Source organism: Gymnoscopelus braueri, assembly GCF_963280865.1.
Source record: "Gymnoscopelus braueri genome assembly, chromosome: 20".
In the NCBI taxonomy this organism is placed as follows: domain Eukaryota; kingdom Metazoa; phylum Chordata; class Actinopteri; order Myctophiformes; family Myctophidae; genus Gymnoscopelus; species Gymnoscopelus braueri.
In genome coordinates this window covers 44,707,355-44,728,829 of record NC_137622.1, presented here as the reverse complement: position 1 = coordinate 44,728,829, position 21,475 = coordinate 44,707,355, and the positions used below count along the sequence as shown (strand labels likewise).

General features: G+C 40.0%; 2 protein-coding genes across 3 annotated transcripts; one reads left to right on the top strand and one right to left on the bottom strand.

The window, feature by feature from the left end:
* Positions 1–953: 953 nt before the first annotated feature.
* Positions 954–5,861, top strand: tmem216 (transmembrane protein 216). Its single transcript, XM_080416845.1, has 4 exons — positions 954–1,235; positions 1,388–1,480; positions 4,496–4,697; positions 5,636–5,861. Exons 1-4 carry the CDS (start codon positions 1,109–1,111, stop codon positions 5,649–5,651), a joined length of 438 nt encoding a protein of 145 aa, XP_080272971.1. The 5' UTR covers positions 954–1,108; the 3' UTR covers positions 5,652–5,861.
* A 546-nt stretch (positions 5,862–6,407) lies between these two features.
* LOC308076511 (ganglioside GM2 activator-like) lies at positions 6,408–18,893 on the bottom strand. Of its 2 annotated transcripts, XR_013932286.1 has the most exons (5): positions 18,740–18,893; positions 16,180–16,332; positions 13,503–13,685; positions 7,281–7,944; positions 6,408–7,232 (listed from the first exon to the last, which is right to left on the bottom strand). XR_013932286.1 is itself a non-coding variant. In XM_080416841.1 (4 exons), the coding sequence occupies exons 1-4, from the start codon at positions 18,833–18,835 to the stop codon at positions 7,768–7,770; spliced, it is 609 nt and encodes a 202-aa protein (XP_080272967.1). In that variant the 5' UTR covers positions 18,836–18,893; the 3' UTR covers positions 6,408–7,767. The 2 variants fall into 2 exon arrangements, 1 of the variants encoding a protein (XP_080272967.1); XM_080416841.1 differs by having other exon boundaries at positions 6,408–7,944.
* Positions 18,894–21,475: the final 2,582 nt, after the last annotated feature.

The window sequence follows — 21,475 nt, the reverse complement described above, 5'->3', positions numbered from 1 at the left end:
TAATAATAATAATAATAATAGCTTGAATTTATACAGCGCCTTTCATGAACCGCAACAAAGCTTTACATCAAAAAAGAGTTCCACAGGGTGGGGGGTGGGGGTGCCACACTGAAGGCTCTGTCCCCCAAAAAAATCAAATATTTAAAATTTGAAAACGTTTTTTTTTTACATTTATAAAATTATGAAATATTGTCAATAATGTCTTTGTATATTTATTTAAGTTATTTGTCTTATCTACCCTGTGCTATTTTTGATTACGAAGCCTAAAAGGCAAACAGATTGTTTTGTTATTCATATGCTCCAGTGTTCAACGGCCAAACACACAATTAAATCATCAATCACAATTATTTGAGTGACAATTAATGGTCAACTTAAATGTGTGATGGTGACAGCTCTAGAGCTAGAGCATACATGGGCAACTGGCGGCCCGGGGGCCACATGAGGCCCCCACCTTCACTTAATGAACATGTGGCCCCCACCTTCACTTAATGAACATGTGGCCCCCACCTTCACTTAATGAACATGTGGCCCCCACCTTCACTTAATGCGGCCCGCAGGTTAATATCAGAATAGTGATATTATATCTTACAATTCCAAACATGATTGATTTAATTACTTCAGACTATATTAGTAGCTTAGACAATTCTATTGTCTTTTTTTGGTCCAATGTATTTGTATTTTAAGTTCATAAAGTTAACATAAGTATAACTAAATGCATTTGAAATTTAAATAAAAATGTTTCTTTCAGGATTCCAATTCTAAAATAGAAAAAAAAATCTGTATTCCAATTCAAAAATAGAAAAAATAGCCGATCTACGAGCTCAAAACGCGTCGCGCTGCGACGCGTTTTGAGCTTGTAGATCGGCTATTTTTGCTACTTTTGTGTGACATAGAATGGCGAAAAAAGTTAAAATACGGAGAGACAGTATTCAATGTGGCCCTCTGGAGTGAGTGTGGAAATATAGTGTCTCTCTACATCATCAGAGTTGCATCACCCCTGGGCTAGAGAGAAGGTCTGTGGACCACAGGTTCCTTGAAAGAGTCTATGGAGGAGAGAACCTGAGAGCTTTACTGTGGATCCAGGAGGAATAGTTTGTAAAACACATGAATGTGTATGTCCTTAACACTGTGTGTATATCAGCTGTCCTCCAGTCCTCTGCAGATCCTTCTGTTTGTCAACTCTTGGTATTCTTATGTTTACTTCCTGGCTGAAGGGCTCATGTTCATCTATAAAGGTACAGTACGTAACGAAAGGAACAACACTTCACTTTAAGCTTACATTCCTCTTCTAATGGCATTATGTCTCATTGTGTGTGTGTGTGTGTGTGTGTGTGTGTGTGTGTGTGTGTGTGTGTGTGTGTGTGTGTGCGCGCACACGTGTATACAGGGGTTGTGCTTCCGTACCCGTCAGATAACCTGGTTCTAGATGTGGTTCTGTTGGTTCTCTATGCCGCTCTGGAGACGTTCAGGCTCTTCTATGGTGAGTGGAAACATAAGTATGATAGAGGTAGCGCACGCACATCCATGGCCCAGGTGCAAGACAAACAAAAGTATCATAAAGGAAGGAATAGAGTCTGCACTGAAATGATGTATTTGTATCCTGTATTTATTGTGTTTGTCAACGTTTCGGCCTGTTCAGACCTCCACCAGGACATACAAGGGAATGGGAACACACACACACACATTTATATAGGACGTAAAACAAAGTAAAAAAGCCAAACATTCGTTACACAAATGTTTGTCTATTAGTGTTCCATACACCTTCAGGACACATGTAAGAGAACTGACTTTGTTTTGCTTTTTTCCAAGAGACTATTATGAGACTATTATGAGACTATTATGAGACACTTATGAGGGATTCTAGTGGCGATCCCCTTATTATTTAGACCCTGTTGAAAAACAAAAAAACACTTCATGTCCTATACTTTAGCATGTCACTGTGTCACCTATTATGAGTACCTGTTATATTTAATAATACATGTATTAGTCTTGGAATACTTTAAATGTTTTTGTTTGTTTATTGCTATTTGGATTCTGGGTTGGCTGCACACTGTGACTGTTTATATCTATTTTTACTTTATGCAAAGCCAGCCTACTGTTGAGTTGACTGTTGTGACCTCACTTGAGCCTATCAGTTCGTAGATGTGTTCATAGATATAAACGTACGTGTGTGTGTGTGTGTGTGTGTGTGTGTGTGTGTGTGTGTGTGTGTGTGTGTGTGTGTGTGTGTGTGTGTGTGTGTGTGTGTGTGTGTGCGCGCGCGCGCGCGCCCATTCCCTTGTTTATGTCCTGATGGAAACAGTACTGTAACATACTGTAGCATTACACCAGTAAAAACATCACAAAATAATGAATATATTTCTTTTTACCTATCATTTCCCTCTGCACCAGCAGGTATCAGCCACTAGGTGGTGTTTACCTATAGAAACACATGGTCCTCTCTGTATTCTGGTGTTTACACTGTTTGTTTTGTAGACGGGATGTTTTTGGTCTCTGTCAAAAACATGTTATTTATTGTTTTGTTATGTAAACACACGGAAAAGTTACATACTATGCCTTTTAATAAATAAATAAAATAGCAGATCTACAAGCTGACAACACCTCACAGTGCAATGTGTTGTGAGCTTGTAGCTATTTTCAAAAATAATTGTGCCACCATTATACAACAAAGTACTGTATAATACAGCGTTAAGTGGTTAATCAGGCTAATTGATGTAGTTGAATATTAAATAAAAAATCACACCCAGTGTGAAGTGGGCGGTGTGGTCACAGTGGTCATCACAGTGATGGAAGTTCACTTAAAGAAAAGTAATATTGTACACCCCTAACTTAAAAAAAACCATAAATGTGTTTTTTAGTGCATAGTCCTATGTGCATAGTCCTATTTATAGGGCTATGCACATGTGTCATGTGTTCACTAGCCAATCACAGTCCTGAATAGTCCTGAATTGGCCACCATAGTGTACAATGGTGGCCAATCACGGTGCAGGGTTAGGGGGGTACAATGGTGGCCAATCACAGCGCAGGGTTGGGGGGGTACAATAGGTGGGGGGGTACAATGGTGGCCAATCACAGTGCAGCGAATGTCGATGTCCAAACCTCACATATAGGGGCGGTTTCACCGCCCAAAAATCTTTTGATATTTTTGTGTTGATTTGGTGATAAAATGTAACATTGTTTCTCGATTATTCAGTTACAAGTCAGTTAGGCAATTTGTAAAGAAACTGGGCCTCTTTCTTACTTCCCTCACAGGTTGTTACCAATGATACTAATGAAGGCTCTGTTCCATTCTGGTCAAACAGAGTCAGGGTGTTGACTCACTGGAAACACTCTGCTACACCAGTGGGTCTCAAAGTGTGGTCCAGGGACCCTCATGGGTCCTTGAGGGGGTTCTAAATGGACCCCATACGGGTGTGTAACTCTGAGAGTGTACAAATGGAACCAAATTGGTTCCATTTGTACACTCTCAAAGTTATGGGGGTCCTTGAAATTAAAAGGTTTGAGAAGCACTGTGCTACACTAAATGGAACAGAGCCTTCATTAGTATCATTGGTAAGACCTGTGAAGGAAGTAAGGAAGAGGCCCAATTTCTTTCTAAAATATGTCTGCTGTGCATAGAGCCTGTTGGTTCTAAATATGGTCTCTAGTCTCAACACTAGAGCTGAATTCCAATGCCCCAGATCTCGGCCACTCGCACACTCCCACTCGGTCACTCCAGCTTGACCCGGAAATAGTGTGGTCCTAATTGGTCATTTGCTTTTTGGAGGAGCCGAGTGGAGGAGCCGAGCGAGCTCTCCGAGTCCGCATGGAGCGAGTGTACATGAAGTGTACGCTCGACCACTCTTCACATCTCCTTGCAGAAGACTTCCGCATCACGTGTACACGTATTTTTCATTCTCCCGTGACCTATACATGGTCCTCCTCCACATGTGGCCACACACACACAGCTTGAAACCGGGAACCATGCCGAAAACACAGAATTTGCCGTCGCTTTGAAATGACGCTAGAGTGCATTCCGATCCTGTGAGGCCAACCGGTCGACCACTCCGTCCTCGCATTTAATCCTCTCCTCCTCGCAGGGGCGGGGCTTAGGCGCGAGTGGAGGACGCGAGGAGAGTGAACTAGTGTGAAAGTTTTGGGTATCGGAATTCAGCTTAAAGGAGGAGTTCACCCAAAAAATGACTTATTTTCTATCAATTGCACACCCCATGAAGCCTTGAATTCATGGATTTATTTTTGTTTTTGTGGCATTCCTAAGCCAATAATTTGATTATAATAAATTTGTCCCCATTGATTCCGGTAGGAGACACAAATGCATTTGTGTCTCCTACCGGAATCAATGGGGCTACATTTATTATAATCAAATAATAAAGGAAGGAATGCGACAAAAAAAAAAAAATATCCATGAATTCAAGGCTCCATGGGGTGAGTAATCCATAGAAAAAAAGGTATTTTGGGGGTGAACTACTCCTTTAAGGCTTTTCTTCTTCTGCAGCTTCTAAAGGAAACCTGTGTGAGCGCTCCCTGGCCAGCGCTGTGTCGGTGTTGGTCCTGCTGCCCTCTGCAGCTCTGGCTGGGTACTACATGCTGCTGCAGACCTTCGTCCTGAGGTTAGAGGTCATCCTCTGTGCCTTGCTGCTGTGTTTCTACTGTCTGGAGCTTCTGCTGGGGCTGGTCTGCATCGTCACCTTCTCCAGGTACATGAATATGATATTAATAACATTTCTACTGTCTGGAGCTGTTACTGGGTCTGGTCTGTATCTCCAGGTACATGAATATGATATTAATAACATTTCTACTGTCTGGAGCTGTTACTGGGTCTGGTCTGTATCTCCAGGTACATGAATACATATAGAAACATGACATATTAGTCATTCTCCAGGTAAATATAGAAACAGTGTTTCTCAAACTGTTTTGTCTCAGGTAACCCCTGTAAATAACTTTTTCATCCATGACACTGCTGAATGATATTGTTACTTTATATCACCTTACATTTATGTCATGTTACGTTTGGTAAATATGTGAATCTTTCCGTTATAGGACAGAATAACTTTATACTTGATGTTTAATCACTTGAACCCCAGCATCCCTATTTTGGACGGAACATTCACCAAAAACAGCTGATCTATACTGCCCTGTCAAGGTAAAGTGCAGTAACTACGAAAAGAAAAATCACTGAAAAATGGGTTTAAAAGTGATTCAACTGGTCAGCCAAATGAGATATCGGCATATAAGTGATATTACACTAATTTTACATCTGTTCTTGAGGTAATTGTTTATCCCCCAAAATCACAAAGGCTAATTTGACCTTTGGGATACACAAATAAGTCGGTGTGTCCAAAAACGTAGTTACTGCTCTTTACCTTGGCAGGGCAGTATAACGTGACGCATTGTGAGCTTGTAGATCAGCTATTTTTGGTGAAGAGATTTGGTGTATTGCCTAGTTTATTGCCTAGTCGTACTGACAACAGTTTTCAGTACATATTCCATATCCTATTAACATCATAGGTTTTCATATTAACAACGAACCAGTCTCCAGTTCATATTCTAGTTGTATTTCCTGATCTCCAATATATGAAATTGATCATTATAATTTGTTTATTGTTTTGTGTTTTTCTCTTCTTACTCTGTTCAGGTCTAAAGTTTACTAAACGGACACAGAACACGGACGTCTGGATTTGTACATTTATTGCATATTGTGCATATTTTTGTATCAGTGACATGTAGCTTTGAGGCTGCTTCATAGTGGTTGTATATATTTTTTACTTTGTTTTTGTTTTTGTAAAAACAAATGATCTTGTGTGTACAGTATCAAATAAACAGTTTGTTGTTTTAATGCATTGTGGAAAGTTCTACTGTATGTCTGTATGTCTGCTGACTGGAATGACAGGAGCTCACAGACAATAACAATAGAAATAAAAATAGAATAAATATATATAAATTATCATCAGTCTAAACAATATACTATCAAAATTAAAATGTAAATGTAGCTTCATTTTATTCTACCAGTAACTGACGGAGCAGTTTATATAAAACAGCAGCTCATATTGGTGTTCAGAACAGTGAATACTTTGCAATCGTTTTTACAGTAAAGCAACTATGGTTCACTGAGAAAGGTCAATACTGAATGTTTTAGTTGAACTTGTGCGGCATTTGAAATTGTTTTTCTTTTATTCTTTCAACTTCAATCAAGTCAACTGTGACGCCACTATCAAACGTTTGTCAATTATGATGGGAAATGCTGCCCTCCTCTGGTTTGTTTTTATACTAACATTACTCACAATTTAATAATAAAAAAAAACTAAGCTACTAATCCTTTCAGTTTTTTAATGAACATTGATTGAATACTTTATTAGCCAGATTGATGAACACCCCCTCTTCAGACGCACAAGAATAAACTAGAGACATACAAGTTATAATCTTTATTAAAAACTGTACAGTGTACACCATGTAAAATAAAAAGATTCAGTAGCATGATTGTGTCTTAATGACTTATTAGCATATCCTAATGTAAATAAAACAAAACAGTCACTCAGCACTTTAAACCATCATCCCACTGCATTTCCCTCATGTTCTGGTGATTGAAATCATAGTTTAAAAAGCCTTTGGCCTCATTCATGTTTTTTAATGAACACATTCATAAAAAAAATCTAAGAACTAATCCCTCCTCCATTCAACACAGCAGCAGTGAAGCATTCAACCTTCTTCAGGCACTTACAGTATTAAGAAAAAATAAATCATGATTAAAAAGGAAATCATCACAATATGTACATCATTGTTAAGAGCCTGAACTGATAACACCACAACCCTGAATGACATAGAAACGGATACAGAAACACAGATATTGGTCATATTTTAAACCCTTTTCCCCATAAAGGTTTGACTACTTTGACAGTCAAAGCACAACCTCCCATCAGCTCTTCTTTAAAAACAAGGTTTGACAATTAAATACAATCATTGTAAAACAATGTTTTGTGGCACAAACATGAACACTTTGAGAACCACTGGTCTATATAGATGTTCAGTTATACAGAGCCTGAGCCTGATGGTTAGAAAGGAGGTTGCAGGTTTGAATCCCTACCGGGAAAGTCTAAAGTGGGAAACAGAGTGAGAATCCCTCTCTCCTCTCCCAGTAACACATTCAATACCCATGAGCAAGGCATTTCAGATTCCTGACGAAGAACTCATGATCAAAACGTTGGCACTCAATAAAACACTGGAGCTTATTTCACCTTGTTTTCTCTCAAGGCATTCAATGCCAAATCCTTTGAGTGGAGCGCTGCCTAAACTGGTGTTACTGATAGAAGTGTGTGGTGTTACTGGGCAGCTCTCACATCTGGTACATGTGTGTAACTGCTAAAAGACTAAATGTGAAGCCAGCTGTTGCTGTAAAAGACAAGTGCTCTTGTCCCCAATCCCCATGCTAAATAAAAGTGTGTGTGTGTGTGTGTGTGTGTGTGTGTGTGTGGTCCCTTTGATCAACACATTAACTGTTCCAGAATATTGTAGCACAGTCTTCCTACAACCATCCTAAACATGCGCCTTTGTTCAGTTTGTATTCATCAGTATCATTATTATTATATTATTCTATTGAAAGCTGGATGCAGAAATCGCTATATTATCGCTCTTCCACTTCAGTCATTTGTACCAATAAACTAAACTGCAACCGCCATAAAGTGATCACTGCAATGTTGTTGTGAAATAACAAAGAAAAAAAAAAGGGAAAAAGTTGATCAAAACAATGCAACATTTGAAGGAATTATGTTTCTAAACCAAAGCATATTTCTTGCCGTAGGAGTGGAGGGAGAACGCCACTTTGAGACAGCCCAGCTCCTTGCCCTGACTACCCAGGGTGCCTTGCACTCTGTAGTTTCCATTGGTCAGCCAATAGGGGAGGTCCATGTACGGCAGGTAGAAATCTGATTGGGGGAGAGAGTAGGTGCCCTGCAGGACGAGAGAGAGAGAGAGGGAGAGAGAGAGAGAGAGAGAGAGAGATGTAGTGTTAATTTTGACATAAAGGTTTGATGTAGTTAGTCAGTCTTTTGAATAAAATTCCATTCATATTTTAGTCATCTGAAATGTTTTACTTTTATTCTAGTTTTAATTGACTAAATCTACAGTTAGATTTAGTCGACACATTTTATTTTGGCGGTGCCTTGATGGCATCGTAATGCCTGATTAGCTCCCCCTCGGACACACCTGTGGACTACACCAGGTACAAATGACTTTTTGTTGCACTCCCTCATGGAGCTAGCCTGGTAAACCCTCCCTCCGGAAATCTCAATTCCATCACTCCTGAAATGAAATGGAATTGAGATTTCCGGAGGGAGGGTTTACCAGGCTATCATGGAGCTACTTGCGGATTATACTAGGGTCAGTCCACCCTAGGTGGACACGCACTGACCTTTTGCACCTTAATCCCATGTATGGTCTTTTTTATTGTGCTCTTTTTCTCTAAGCACCTTAACGTCCATATGTATATCATGCACAGTATAAGTATAACATGCACAGTATACATACATTGCTGCTATGCTCAGGCACCTTAGTTTTTTATTATCTCAGGTACTTTGTAAATATGTAGATAACTTGTCTGGCCTTCTGTTGCTCTCTTGTTTTGATCTCCTTCCCACTTGCCCCCCACCCCTCTTCTTCTCCCCCCCCCCCCCCTCCCCCTCTTCTTTCTATGGAAATTAACGTTGCGATGGGAACGATGTACAAAAACGAATTTCACCCACTTTTTTACCTTGTAAACCTGTGATGTGACAATAAAACTGATTCTGATTCTGATTTGCTGAAATTAGCCGATCTAATAAGCTGAGCTTGTAGATCTGCTATTTTCAGAGTGTGACACCTACACACAACCAGAATAAATAAATAGTAGTCTTCAAGAGACAAGGAGGTGGCCACACACTGGTAGCTTGGTGGGATCTCTTCTCCACTAGTCTTAGTTCTACTGGATCTCTTCTCCGCTAGTCTTAGTTCTACTGGATCTCTTCTGCACTAGTCTTAGTTCTACTGGATCTCTTCTCCACTAGTCTTAGTTCTACTGGATCTCTACTCCACTAGTCTTAGTTCTACTGGATCTCTTCTCCGCTAGTCTTAGTTCTACTGGATCTCTTCTGCACTAGTCTTAGTTCTACTGGATCTCTGCTCCGCTAGTCTTAGTTCTACTGGATCTCTGCTCCACTAGTCTTAGTTCTACTGGATCTCTTCTCCGCTAGTCTTAGTTCTACTGGATCTCTTCTGCACTAGTCTTAGTTCTACTGGATCTCTTCTCCACTAGTCTTAGTTCTACTGGATCTCTACTCTTAGTTCTACTGGATCTCTACTCCACTAGTCTTAGTTCTACTGGATCTCTGCTCCACTAGTCTTAGTTCTACTGGATCTCTGCTCCACTAGTCTTAGTTCTACTGGATCTCTGCTCCACTAGTCTTAGTTCTACTGGATCTCTTCTCCACTAGTCTTAGTTCTACTGGATCTCTACTCCACTAGTCTTAGTTCTACTGGATCTCTACTCCACTAGTCTTAGTTCTACTGGATCTCTACTCCACTAGTCTTAGTTCTACTGGATCTCTACTCCACTAGTCTTAGTTCTACTGGATCTCTACTCCACTAGTCTTAGTTCTACTGGATCTCTACTCCACTAGTCTTAGTTCTACTGGATCTCTACTCCACTAGTCTTAGTTCTACTGGATCTCTTCTCCACTAGTCTTAGTTCTACTGGATCTCTTCTCCACTAGTCTTAGTTCTACTGGATCTCTTCTCCACTAGTCTTAGTTCTACTGGATCTCTTCTCCACTAGTCTTAGTTCTACTGGATCTCTTCTCCACTAGTCTTAGTTCTACTGGATCTCTTCTCCTCTAGTCTTAGTTCTACTGGATCTCTTCTCCACTAGTCTTAGTTCTACTGGATCTCTTCTCCGCTAGTCTTAGTTCTACTGGATCTCTTCTCCTCTAGTCTTAGTTCTACTGGATCTCTTCTCCGCTAGTCTTAGTTCTACTGGATCTCTTCTCCTCTAGTCTTAGTTCTACTGGATCTCTTCTCCGCTAGTCTTAGTTCTACTGGATCTCTTCTCCTCTAGTCTTAGTTCTACTGGATCTGTTCTCCACTAGTCTTAGTTCTACTGGATCTGTTCTCCACTAGTCTTAGTTCTACTGGATCTGTTCTCCACTAGTCTTAGTTCTACTGGATCTCTGCTCCACTAGTCTTAGTTCTACTGGATCTCTTCTCCACTAGTCTTAGTTCTACTGGATCTCTTCTCCTCTAGTCTTAGTTCTACTGGATCTCTTCTCCACTAGTCTTAGTTCTACTGGATCTCTTCTCCACTAGTCTTAGTTCTACTGGATCTCTTCTCCACTAGTCTTAGTTCTACTGGATCTGTTCTCCACTAGTCTTAGTTCTACTGGATCTCTGCTCCACTAGTCTTAGTTCTACTGGATCTCTTCTCCACTAGTCTTAGTTCTACTGGATCTCTTCTCCTCTAGTCTTAGTTCTACTGGATCTCTTCTCCACTAGTCTTAGTTCTACTGGATCTCTACTCCACTAGTCTTAGTTCTACTGGATCTCTTTTCCACTTGTCTTAGTTCTACTGGATCTCTTCTCCTCTAGTCTTAGTTCTACTGGATCTCTACTCCACTAGTCTTAGTTCTACTGGATCTCTTCTCCTCTAGTCTTAGTTCTACTGGATCTCTTCTCCACTAGTGTTAGTTCTACTGGATCTCTACTCCACTAGTCTTAGTTCTACTGGATCTCTTTTCCACTAGTCTTAGTTCTACTGGATCTCTTCTCCTCTAGTCTTAGTTCTACTGGATCTCTTCTCCACTAGTCTTAGTTCTACTGGATCTCTTCTCCGCTAGTCTTAGTTCTACTGGATCTCTTTTCCACTTGTCTTAGTTCTACTGGATCTCTTCTCCGCTAGTCTTAGTTCTACTGGATCTCTTCTCCTCTAGTCTTAGTTCTACTGGATCTCTTCTCCGCTAGTCTTAGTTCTACTGGATCTCTTCTCCTCTAGTCTTAGTTCTACTGGATCTCTTCTCCACTAGTCTTAGTTCTACTGGATCTCTTCTCCACTAGTCTTAGTTCTACTGGATCTGTTCTCCACTAGTCTTAGTTCTACTGGATCTCTGCTCCACTAGTCTTAGTTCTACTGGATCTCTTCTCCACTAGTCTTAGTTCTACTGGATCTCTTCTCCTCTAGTCTTAGTTCTACTGGATCTCTTCTCCACTAGTCTTAGTTCTACTGGATCTCTACTCCGCTAGTCTTAGTTCTACTGGATCTCTTTTCCACTTGTCTTAGTTCTACTGGATCTCTTCTCCGCTAGTCTTAGTTCTACTGGATCTCTTTTCCACTTGTCTTAGTTCTACTGGATCACTTCTCCGCTAGTCTTAGTTCTACTGGATCTCTTCTCCTCTAGTCTTAGTTCTACTGGATCTCTTCTCCGCTAGTCTTAGTTCTACTGGATCTCTTCTCCTCTAGTCTTAGTTCTACTGGATCTCTTCTCCGCTAGTCTTAGTTCTACTGGATCTCTTCTCCGCTAGTCTTAGTTCTACTGGATCTCTTCTCCACTAGTCTTAGTTCTACTGGATCTGTTCTCCACTAGTCTTAGTTCTACTGGATCTCTTCTCCACTAGTCTTAGTTCTACTGGATCTGTTCTCCACTAGTCTTAGTTCTACTGGATCTCTGCTCCACTAGTCTTAGTTCTACTGGATCTGTTCTCCACTAGTCTTAGTTCTACTGGATCTCTGCTCCACTAGTCTTAGTTCTACTGGATCTCTTCTCCACTAGTCTTAGTTCTACTGGATCTCTTCTCCACTAGTCTTAGTTCTACTGGATCTGTTCTCCACTAGTCTTAGTTCTACTGGATCTCTGCTCCACTAGTCTTAGTTCTACTGGATCTCTTCTCCTCTAGTCTTAGTTCTACTGGATCTCTTCTCCACTAGTCTTAGTTCTACTGGATCTCTTCTCCTCTAGTCTTATTTCTACTGGATCTCTTCTCCACTAGTCTTAGTTTCTACTGGATCTCTTCTCCACTAGACTTAGTTCTACTGGATCTCTTCTCCACTAGTCTTAGTTCTACTGGATCTATTCTCCACTAGTCTTAGTTCTACTGGATCTATTCTCCACTAGTCTTAGTTCTACTGGATCTCTACTCCACTAGTCTTAGTTCTACTGGATCTCTTCTCCACTAGTCTTAGTTCTACTGGATCTCTTCTCCACTAGTCTTAGTTCTACTGGATCTCTTCTCCACTAGTCTTAGTTCTACTGGATCTCTACTCCACTAGTCTTAGTTCTACTGGATCTCTACTCCACTAGTCTTAGTTCTACTGGATCTCTACTCCACTAGTCTTAGTTCTACTGGATCTCTACTCCACTAGTCTTAGTTCTACTGGATCTCTACTCCGCTAGTCTTAGTTCTACTGGATCTCTACTCCACTAGTCTTAGTTCTACTGGATCTCTTCTCCTCTAGTCTTAGTTCTACTGGATCTCTTCTCCACTAGTCTTAGTTCTACTGGATCTCTTCTCCACTAGATCCCTCACTAACATTTTAGTTTAGTTTTTATTTGTTGGTAGCCGAAATCAACACTGCTGATGAACAGACATGTGATTTCCATAGTGGTTGTAGGGAGTAGGGACAGTAACAGGGTGGTTGTAGGGAGTAGGGACAGTAACAGGGTGGTTGTAGGGAGTAGGGACAGTAACAGGGTGGTTGTAGGGAGTAGGGACAGTAACAGGGTGGTTGTAGGGAGTAGGGACAGTAACAGGGTGGTTGTAGGGAGTAGGGACAGTAACAGGGTGGTCGTAGGGAGTAGGGACAGTAACAGGGTGGTTGTAGGGAGTAGTGACAGTAACAGGGTGGTTGTAGGGAGTAGGGACAGTAACAGGGTGGTTGTAGGGAGTAGGGACAGTAACAGGGTGGTTGTAGGGAGTAGGGACAGTAACAGGGTGGTTGTAGGGAGTAGGGACAGTAACAGGGTGGTTGTAGGGAGTAGGGACAGTAACAGGGTGGTTGTTAACCTCGGTCCCAGCCTCACTGAAAAGAAGAGCCTGGTCACGACCTAAAGAAGAGCCTGGTCACGACCTAAAGAAGAGCCTGGTCACGACCTAAAGCAGCGAGTGTCTAGGAAGTCCTGAGTGGACAGGATTTCCGGTTGTCAACTTCCTAGACAACCAACATCCCAGGTCTTGCCCAGGGTGGGTGGTTGTAGGTACAGAACTTACTGCCTTAAAGGGACAGTACAGTACTTACAGCCTTAAAAGGACAGTACAGTACTTACAGCCTTAAAGGGACAGTACAGTACTTACAGCCTTAAAGGGACAGTACAGTACTTACAGCCTTAAAGGGACAGTACAGTACTTACAGCTTTAAAGGGACAGTACAGTACTTACAGCTTTAAAGGGACAGTACAGTACTTACAGCCTTAAAGGGACAGTACAGTACTTACAGCTTTAAATGGACAGTACAGTACTTACAGCTTTAAAGGGACAGTGACAGTACTTACAGCTTTAAAGGGACAGTGACAGGGCAGGCCGTAGGTGTGCAGAGGTTCAGGACAGTCCTGTCCAGGAGGAACCAGCTGGGTCAGCACTGCACAGGCGTCTGGGTAATGGCAGCTCCCTATCTCCTCCACACAGGGGATCTTCACCCAGAAACCTGCCACCTCCTTCTCCATGGTCACATTCACCTGGGAGAGAGGAGGAGAGGAGGAGGAGAGAGGAGGAGAGAGGAGAGAGGAGGAGAGGTCATTCATTCATCTGATGCAGTTTATCCACAGACTGTCAGACAGAAACCTGGCTTGTATCTCCATATTTCATCTTTCTATGATTTATTTGGTAAATGAATGCCCTACAAGAGTGTTGTGCAAATGTACCGAAAATATCCGATCTACAAGTTAACCCATTAAGACCAGAGGCGATTCTTAAAAATGTTTTCTACATTTTTTTATTTTTTATGTTTTAGCTTGCTGCTTAGCAGAAATAGAAATATATATATAGATATTTTAAAATATATTTTCGTGAACGGAAGTGCCAGTGTCCTCTGGATTTTGGGAGTTGTAGTCCCAGACTCTATATAGCATTCAGAGATTGTGGAATAGTTGTCTGGCTACGCGAGACTGAACTAACTGTGTCAGGAGGTGTTTTTCACACTAAAGTGCTGAGGTCATGCTGTTGATAGTTGTTATGACAAAGAAAACCTTTTCTAAGACTGTGTGAGGTCAGGATGCTGCAGAAAACACTCTACAGGTAGAAAACACTCTACAGGTCCACTACAGGTCAGGATGCTGCAGAAAACACTCTACAGGTCCACACGCTGTCATGACAACTAGTAATCATAACAAAATGATGCAGCTCTGTAGCATCATACTGTGTTGTCACAAGAATTCAACATTGAAGTCATTTCTCTCAAACCGTTCCATGCTAGTTTAACCACTTATATACTTCATTGTATGATGAAAAAACAGATCTTCAAGCTTGAGATGCAAAGTGTTATGAGCTTGTTAACTACTAAAGTCCTCTACAGGTTTTCTCTGTATGGTCTTTGGACCGCTTAAAAATAGCTAAATCTACAAGCTCACTCACAACATGTCGAGACACATTGTGAGCTTGTAGATCTGCTATTTTCTGGCTAATGTTTCCCCAGACTATGGATGCTTCATGTGGTTAACTGCTGATAGAGGAAGCAGTGCATCCTTTCCTGTAGTGGGAGGGACTAAACTTTAACTATTTTCACCACACAAACCAAGACGGGTTTCACTTCCTCTATCTTTCTACAGAAATAAACCACTATGGAGCTGTTTTAACCATGCCTGCAGATAATAAGCAGTGGCACGCATCTGAAATGCTATAGACTGCTCTAGATAACTAACATAACATGACATAACAACTAACAAGTTTATGACACAATATATAATGCCATAAATGAGGAGGTTAGTAGGGTAGCAGTGACTGTATAGTTTATGTTTTGTGTTCATAGGTCAGAGTAATTTTTGCAGACACAACATGCTTGTTCACTCAGTCGGTAGAGCTCTTGCATTTGGTCATGGGTTCGATCCCGGGCACCACCGACTCAGCGTATGAGCTTGGGTGCGGCAAGCTGTGTCGTAAGTACTGGGAGCTGATGGTAGGTGTGGCGCTCCTCCTCAGCATTCCATCTCCCAGAGGTCTAGCTCACTGTAACAGGGATAGACTCCTGCGTTCTCGGCTAATACCGAATAAGCCTCTCAGCCTCTCCGACAGACTTACTTACTCTGTTTAAAAACAAACAGCTACAACCACCTTTATATCTTAGGTTAGAAGAAGGCGGTTCTATGTTGTCTTTGGTTCGATCCTTTAGATTCTAGATGGGTATAAGTTCTAAACTAAGGCCCAAAGCAGGTCATCAATAATCCAACAGTGAGGTTTATCAGTGGGTGTGACTAGAGGGATGAGAACAGTCTGTGTTTATACAGTCCTGTGTTGTAAGAGTCTGAGTTGCTCTTTGTTGAACTGAAACTCACATGATTAGCAGCATGGAAGCAGAACTGAAGTTTCAGCTCGTTTCACAAAACAACACTATTACAACACTGCTCTGAAAGAAACACAGCTTTACTTGGCCTTAAATAAAGCAATAGGAGTGTGTTGTTGGCCAAGACATGGAGCAGAATGCCTAAACCCCCCTGTTCTAAAATCATTGTAAACCACAGCAGTTTTAATAACAATATCACAAATCATTTCTACAAGAAAGTACTCCACAACTAAACTGTCTGCTCTAACAAGCATGGAATGACAGACAGACAGACAGACAGACAGACAGACAGACAGACAGACAGACAGACAGACAGACAGACTCTTACAGCCAGGGGGCCAGACAGACAGACAGACAGACTCTTACAGCCAGGGGGCCAGACAGACAGACAGACAGACAGACAGACAGACAGACAGACAGACAGACAGACAGACAGACAGACAGACTCTTACAGACAGACAGACAGACAGACAGACAGACAGACAGACAGACAGACAGACAGACAGACTCTTACAGACAGACAGACAGACAGACAGACAGACAGACAGACAGACTCTTACAGCCAGGGGGCCAGACAGACAGACAGACTCTTACAGACACACAGACAGACAGACAGACAGACAGACAGACAGACAGACAGACAGACAGACAGACAGACAGACAGACAGACTTACAGCCAGGGGCCCAGATAGCTCCACAGAGGTTGCCCCCGAGGCGGCAGCACTCAGGTCCCCAGGGATGGTGATGGGGTCTGGGGAGATGTTCAGGGTCTTCATGGCTGCTGGAGCGTCTGGCTGACCGCAGTTCTTCCAATCAAAACCCAGGAGCTATGACATCACAACACAGTTCTTCCAATCAAAACCCAGGAGCTATGACATCATAAAACAATATTCTTATATGGACCACAACGGAAACAAGCCTCTAGCCCTTTGTTTATCCATTTGATGTGTTTTAAAAAGGAGTAGTTCACCCAAAACATTATTTTCTATCAATTACACACCCTATGATGAAGCATTGAATTCATGGAGATTTTTTGAGCCAATAATTTGATGACGACTTATGTCTCCAGCAGTGGTGGAAAGTAACTAAGTACATTTACTTAAGTACTGTACTTAAGTACAATTCTGAGGTATTTGTACTTATTTGAGTATTTCCAATTTCCAATACTTTTACTTCTACTCCACTACATCTCAGAGGCAAATATTGTACTTTTACTCCGCTACATTTACTTGAAAACTTTAGTTACTAGTTACTTTTCAGATATAAATTATGATATAATGAAACATACATTAACCACTTTAAACCTATTTTAAACCTATGCTATTTGAAAATAGCAGATCTACAAGCTCACAACGCGTCGCATCGCGACGCGTTGTGAGCTTGTAGATCGGCTATTTTCAAATATTTACTACTTTTACTTTTGGTACTTTAAGTACATTTTGATGCCAATACTTTTGTACTTTTACTAAAGTAAATTTTTAATTCTGGACTTTTACTTGTAACAGAGTATTTTTATATTGCAGTATTGGTACTTTTACTTAAGTAAAGAATTTGAGTACTTTTTCCACCACTGGTCTCCAGTAGGAGACTCTACAAGTCTCCTACTGGAGATTCAAATTATTGGCTCAGGAATGAAAACCCATTTTATTGCCTGTTAAAATCATCAATCAATGAATATTGGTCAAGCAGCTTTGTACATAACAGACAGCCCACTGTCAACATGGGGGGTCCAGGGGGTCCACTGCTAAATGATAAGACAGTTAGGAACCAAATGGACCCCCTACCCAAACTAATGCTCTGTAACTCTGAGAGTGTAGAAATGAAACCAGGGTTCATTTGGTTCCATTTGGCACTGAGATACATTAGATTAGGGTCAAAGAGATACAAATGGTATTAAATGTGGGTCTGTGTGTCCTAACACATAATGATCAAACTGTGGGGGTCCATGAAATTAAAAAGGTTGACAATGACTGAGATAAAGAAGCTCTATAACAATGACTTGGTGTCTGTTGTAATACTGAATAATAATAGATGTGTAATAGATGTGTAATAGATGTGTAATAGATGTGTAATAGATGTATAATAGATGTATAATAGATGTGTAATAGATGTATAATAGATGTGTAATAGATGTGTAATAGATGTGTAATAGATGTATAATAGATGTGTAATAGATGTGTAATAGATGTGTAATAGATGTATAATAGATGTGTAATAGATGTGTAATAGATGTGTAATAGATGTATAATAGATGTGTAATAGATGTATAATAAATATATAATAAATATATAATAGATGTGTAATAGATGTGTAATAGTTGTATAATAGATGTATAATAGATGTATAATAAATATATAATAGATGTGTAATAGATGTATAATAGATGTATAATATTTGTGTAATAGATGTGTAATAGATGTATAATAGATGTATAATAGATGTATAATAAATATATAATAAATATATAATAGATGTGTAATAGATGTATAATAGATGTATAATATTTGTGTAATAGATGTGTAATAGATGTATAATAGATGTGTAATAGATGTGTAATAGATGTATAATAGATGTGTAATAGTTGTATAATATTCATATACACTTATAAGTTATTAGTGTGTGTTTATAAAGATACATAAAGTGTGTAGCAGTGGTTCTCAAACTTTGTAAAATAAATAACACACTCAGAGAGTGTACAAAAGGGAACCAAATGGACCCGTAAGGACCGTTAACTCTCGGGGTTACAGACCTGTTAAGGTCCCCTCTCACAAGGAACCCTGAGGGTCCCTGGACCTCATTCTGAGAACCACAGATCACCTGACCTCAACTCATTCTAAATTCGGCTAAAAAAAGGGTAAAAATGCATTCTACTATGCTGCCACCATAATGTAGAATAACCTACCCTAACCCATTAAGGTTCTACACTCACTAGTCACTACCTGAACTAGACTAAAGGAATTCCTGTCCTCAAAATACAGAGAACATAGTTTAACTCCTAGTTAGATAAGTAGATAATATAGTAGAATCCTCATTTCTGCCTTTCAGACTTTACTAGGACCAGTTATAAACCAAACAATAGTAATAATGGATTATAAACATTAGTACTACCTTCATTAAAACAAGTACACATGTTCTACATTCAAATATGTCTGCCTGTGAAGGAACAACATCTACACAGATACATAGTAGATATATAAAGTGATATAAAGAGTTATAAAGTAACATCATATTTACCTTCACATTGTTCAGATGAGTCTTCTTACTGTAGGACTTACAGTTGGAGAATCCAAGAACACACACCATCAACACAACGTGTACAAACAGCTCCATGATAGTGGTTGTGTGTGTGTTGTGTATGTGTTGTGTGTGTTGTGTGTGTCAGCACACTGAGCAGCTCTACAACAACACACTGCTCACATATAAAGGTGGGGTCATCGCATCCCATAGCCGGGAGGGACGCAGCGAGCTGGTTGGTTGGTTGGTTCCTAAAAAGGAGGAAGAAGTAGTCAGGTTGCCTCGGTAACTAGCTAGCCTATGAGAGCAGCAGCTTGCCGCCCCTCCGGGCTATGGCATTGTACATCTGAACCCTTACGTCATCAGCAGGGTTCCCGCAGTGAGAGCATGTTTCACTCTGTAATCTATTCTAAAGTACTAATTAATGAAGGACTGTTTATTTTCTTTTTAAAAATTAATGCATGACATATAATATAATGAAAATTGACATTTGGAACACACTAGTATATGTTATTGGAGAATTAGATGCTACATACATTGTAGCTAAATCACCACAGGATGGCGCTCTATGCTCAACAATATAATGACCACCAGCTAACTACTGCGTTCAAACCATGGGGTTCAAACCATAGACCCCGGACCCGAATGTCCCCCCACTTTTCAGATATCAACTTATTTTTTTCTTTAAAAAATTACAAAAAAATGAAAAAATAAAAACACATTTTCTATCGCTTTTTTTCCCGACTGGGGCGCTGATCTAGCACCTCACCGTTCCTATTGTCAGTGGCGGAAAGTAACTAAGTACATTTACTTAAGTACTGTACTTGAGTACAATTTTGAGGTATTTGTACTTTACTGGAGCATTTCCAATTTCCAATACTTTTACTTCTACTCCACTACATCTCAGAGGCAAATATTGTACTTTTACTCCACTACAATTATTTGAAAACTTCAATTACTAGTTACTTTTCAGATATAAATTATGATATTATGAAACAAACATTAACCACTTTAGCCCTATTTTATACATGGGCTATTTGAAAATAGCCGATCTACAAGCTCACAACGCGTCGCGACGCGTTGTGAGCTTGTAGATCTGCTATTTTCAAATATTTAGTACTTTTACTTTTGGTACTTTAAGTACATTTTGATGCCAATACTTTTGTACTTTTACTCAAGTAAATTTTTAATTCTGGACTTTTACTTGTAACAGAGTATTTTTATATTGCAATATTGGTACTTTTACTTAAGTAAAGAATTTGAGTACTTTTTCCACCACTGCCTATTGTGTAGCGCTATCGTCGTCGTGTATTGGCTGCATCATACTTGCGCAATGACCATTCTGTTACTGGCTACGTTTGCTCTCTCAACTCGATCAACTAACTAGGTGCCAGACTAGCTAATACACAACACATCGTTGTTCTTTGTAAACTGGCTGTAGGTGTGAAATAATGGGGGCTCGGGCTGCTATAGAATCAAGTGTTGCTATAGAACAGACCAGGGATCAGATTACTGCAGCAATATATGAGGGAACTCAACAAAGTTGTTCCCCCATCAGTTAAAGGAGAATTTTGGACTAAAGTTTTCTTACCTTTTCTATGACGTTATGATATCTTAGGATGAATGGTACAGTAGAAAAATTTCATAACTCCACCCCTGAGCCGCCACAGCTTAAAAGGTGCGCGGATAGGCCTTAGGTTAGATCACATATTTTAATAGCTTTTTCTCTAATTTTTTTTGGTGAGATCTGACGTTCATAGCACTGAACGTCAGTGCTATGGGAACACTGTCCCCCCAAAAAAAACAAACAGAAGTCTCGCTAGACGAGATTGAAATCTCGAGATTTCAATCTCGTCTAGCGAGACTTCTGTTTTTTTTTAATTTTTTTTGGTTGCATAGTGTTCTGTCACTATGAACGTCAGATCTCACCAATTTTTTTTTTTTTAAAGCTATTAAAATATGTGATCTAACCTAAGGCCTATCCGCGCACCTTTTAAGCTGTGGCGGCTCAGGGGTGGAGTTATGAAAATTTTCTACTGTACCATTCATCCTAAGATATCATAACGTCATAGAAAAGGTAAGAAAACTTTAGTCCAAAATTCTCCTTTAAGTGAGAGCGCACGCACAAACGTGGAATCAAAGTGCACCGTGGCATCATGTGATCATGGATTCCTTATTAATCGAGGTGAAAACATGCAATTGAATGTCATTGTCTCTTATTGTAGGCTGCTACAGTTAGGCTAGATTTCATATTATATAGCTGACATCTCGCCTACTGTGTTAGAAACAACATTTTATGTTTGTCAGGTCCATTAAATTGTAGGTGCCGACTAAGTGCCGACAAGTAAAAGTAAGGTATTATTCAAAATGTACTTGAGTAAAAGTAGAAAAGCAATAGTATCAAAATGTATTTAAAGTACCAAAAGTAAAAGTACTCATTATGCAGAAGGTCCCATTTCACAAGTTTTCAAATGTGTAAAATGTATACAAATCCTTTGAAAATAGCAGATCTACATGAAGCTCACGTGTGAGCTTGTAGATCTGGCTATTTTCAAATTGCCAAAGTATACTGTGTAAGTGGTTTTGTAATAATAATCAAAATCTAAAAAGTTACTAGTAACTAAAGCTATCAAATAATTGTAGTGGAGTAAAAGTATAATATTTGTCTCTGATACATATGTAGAGTATATGTAAAAGTATTGAAAATTGGAAATACTCCAGTAGTAAAGTTCCTCA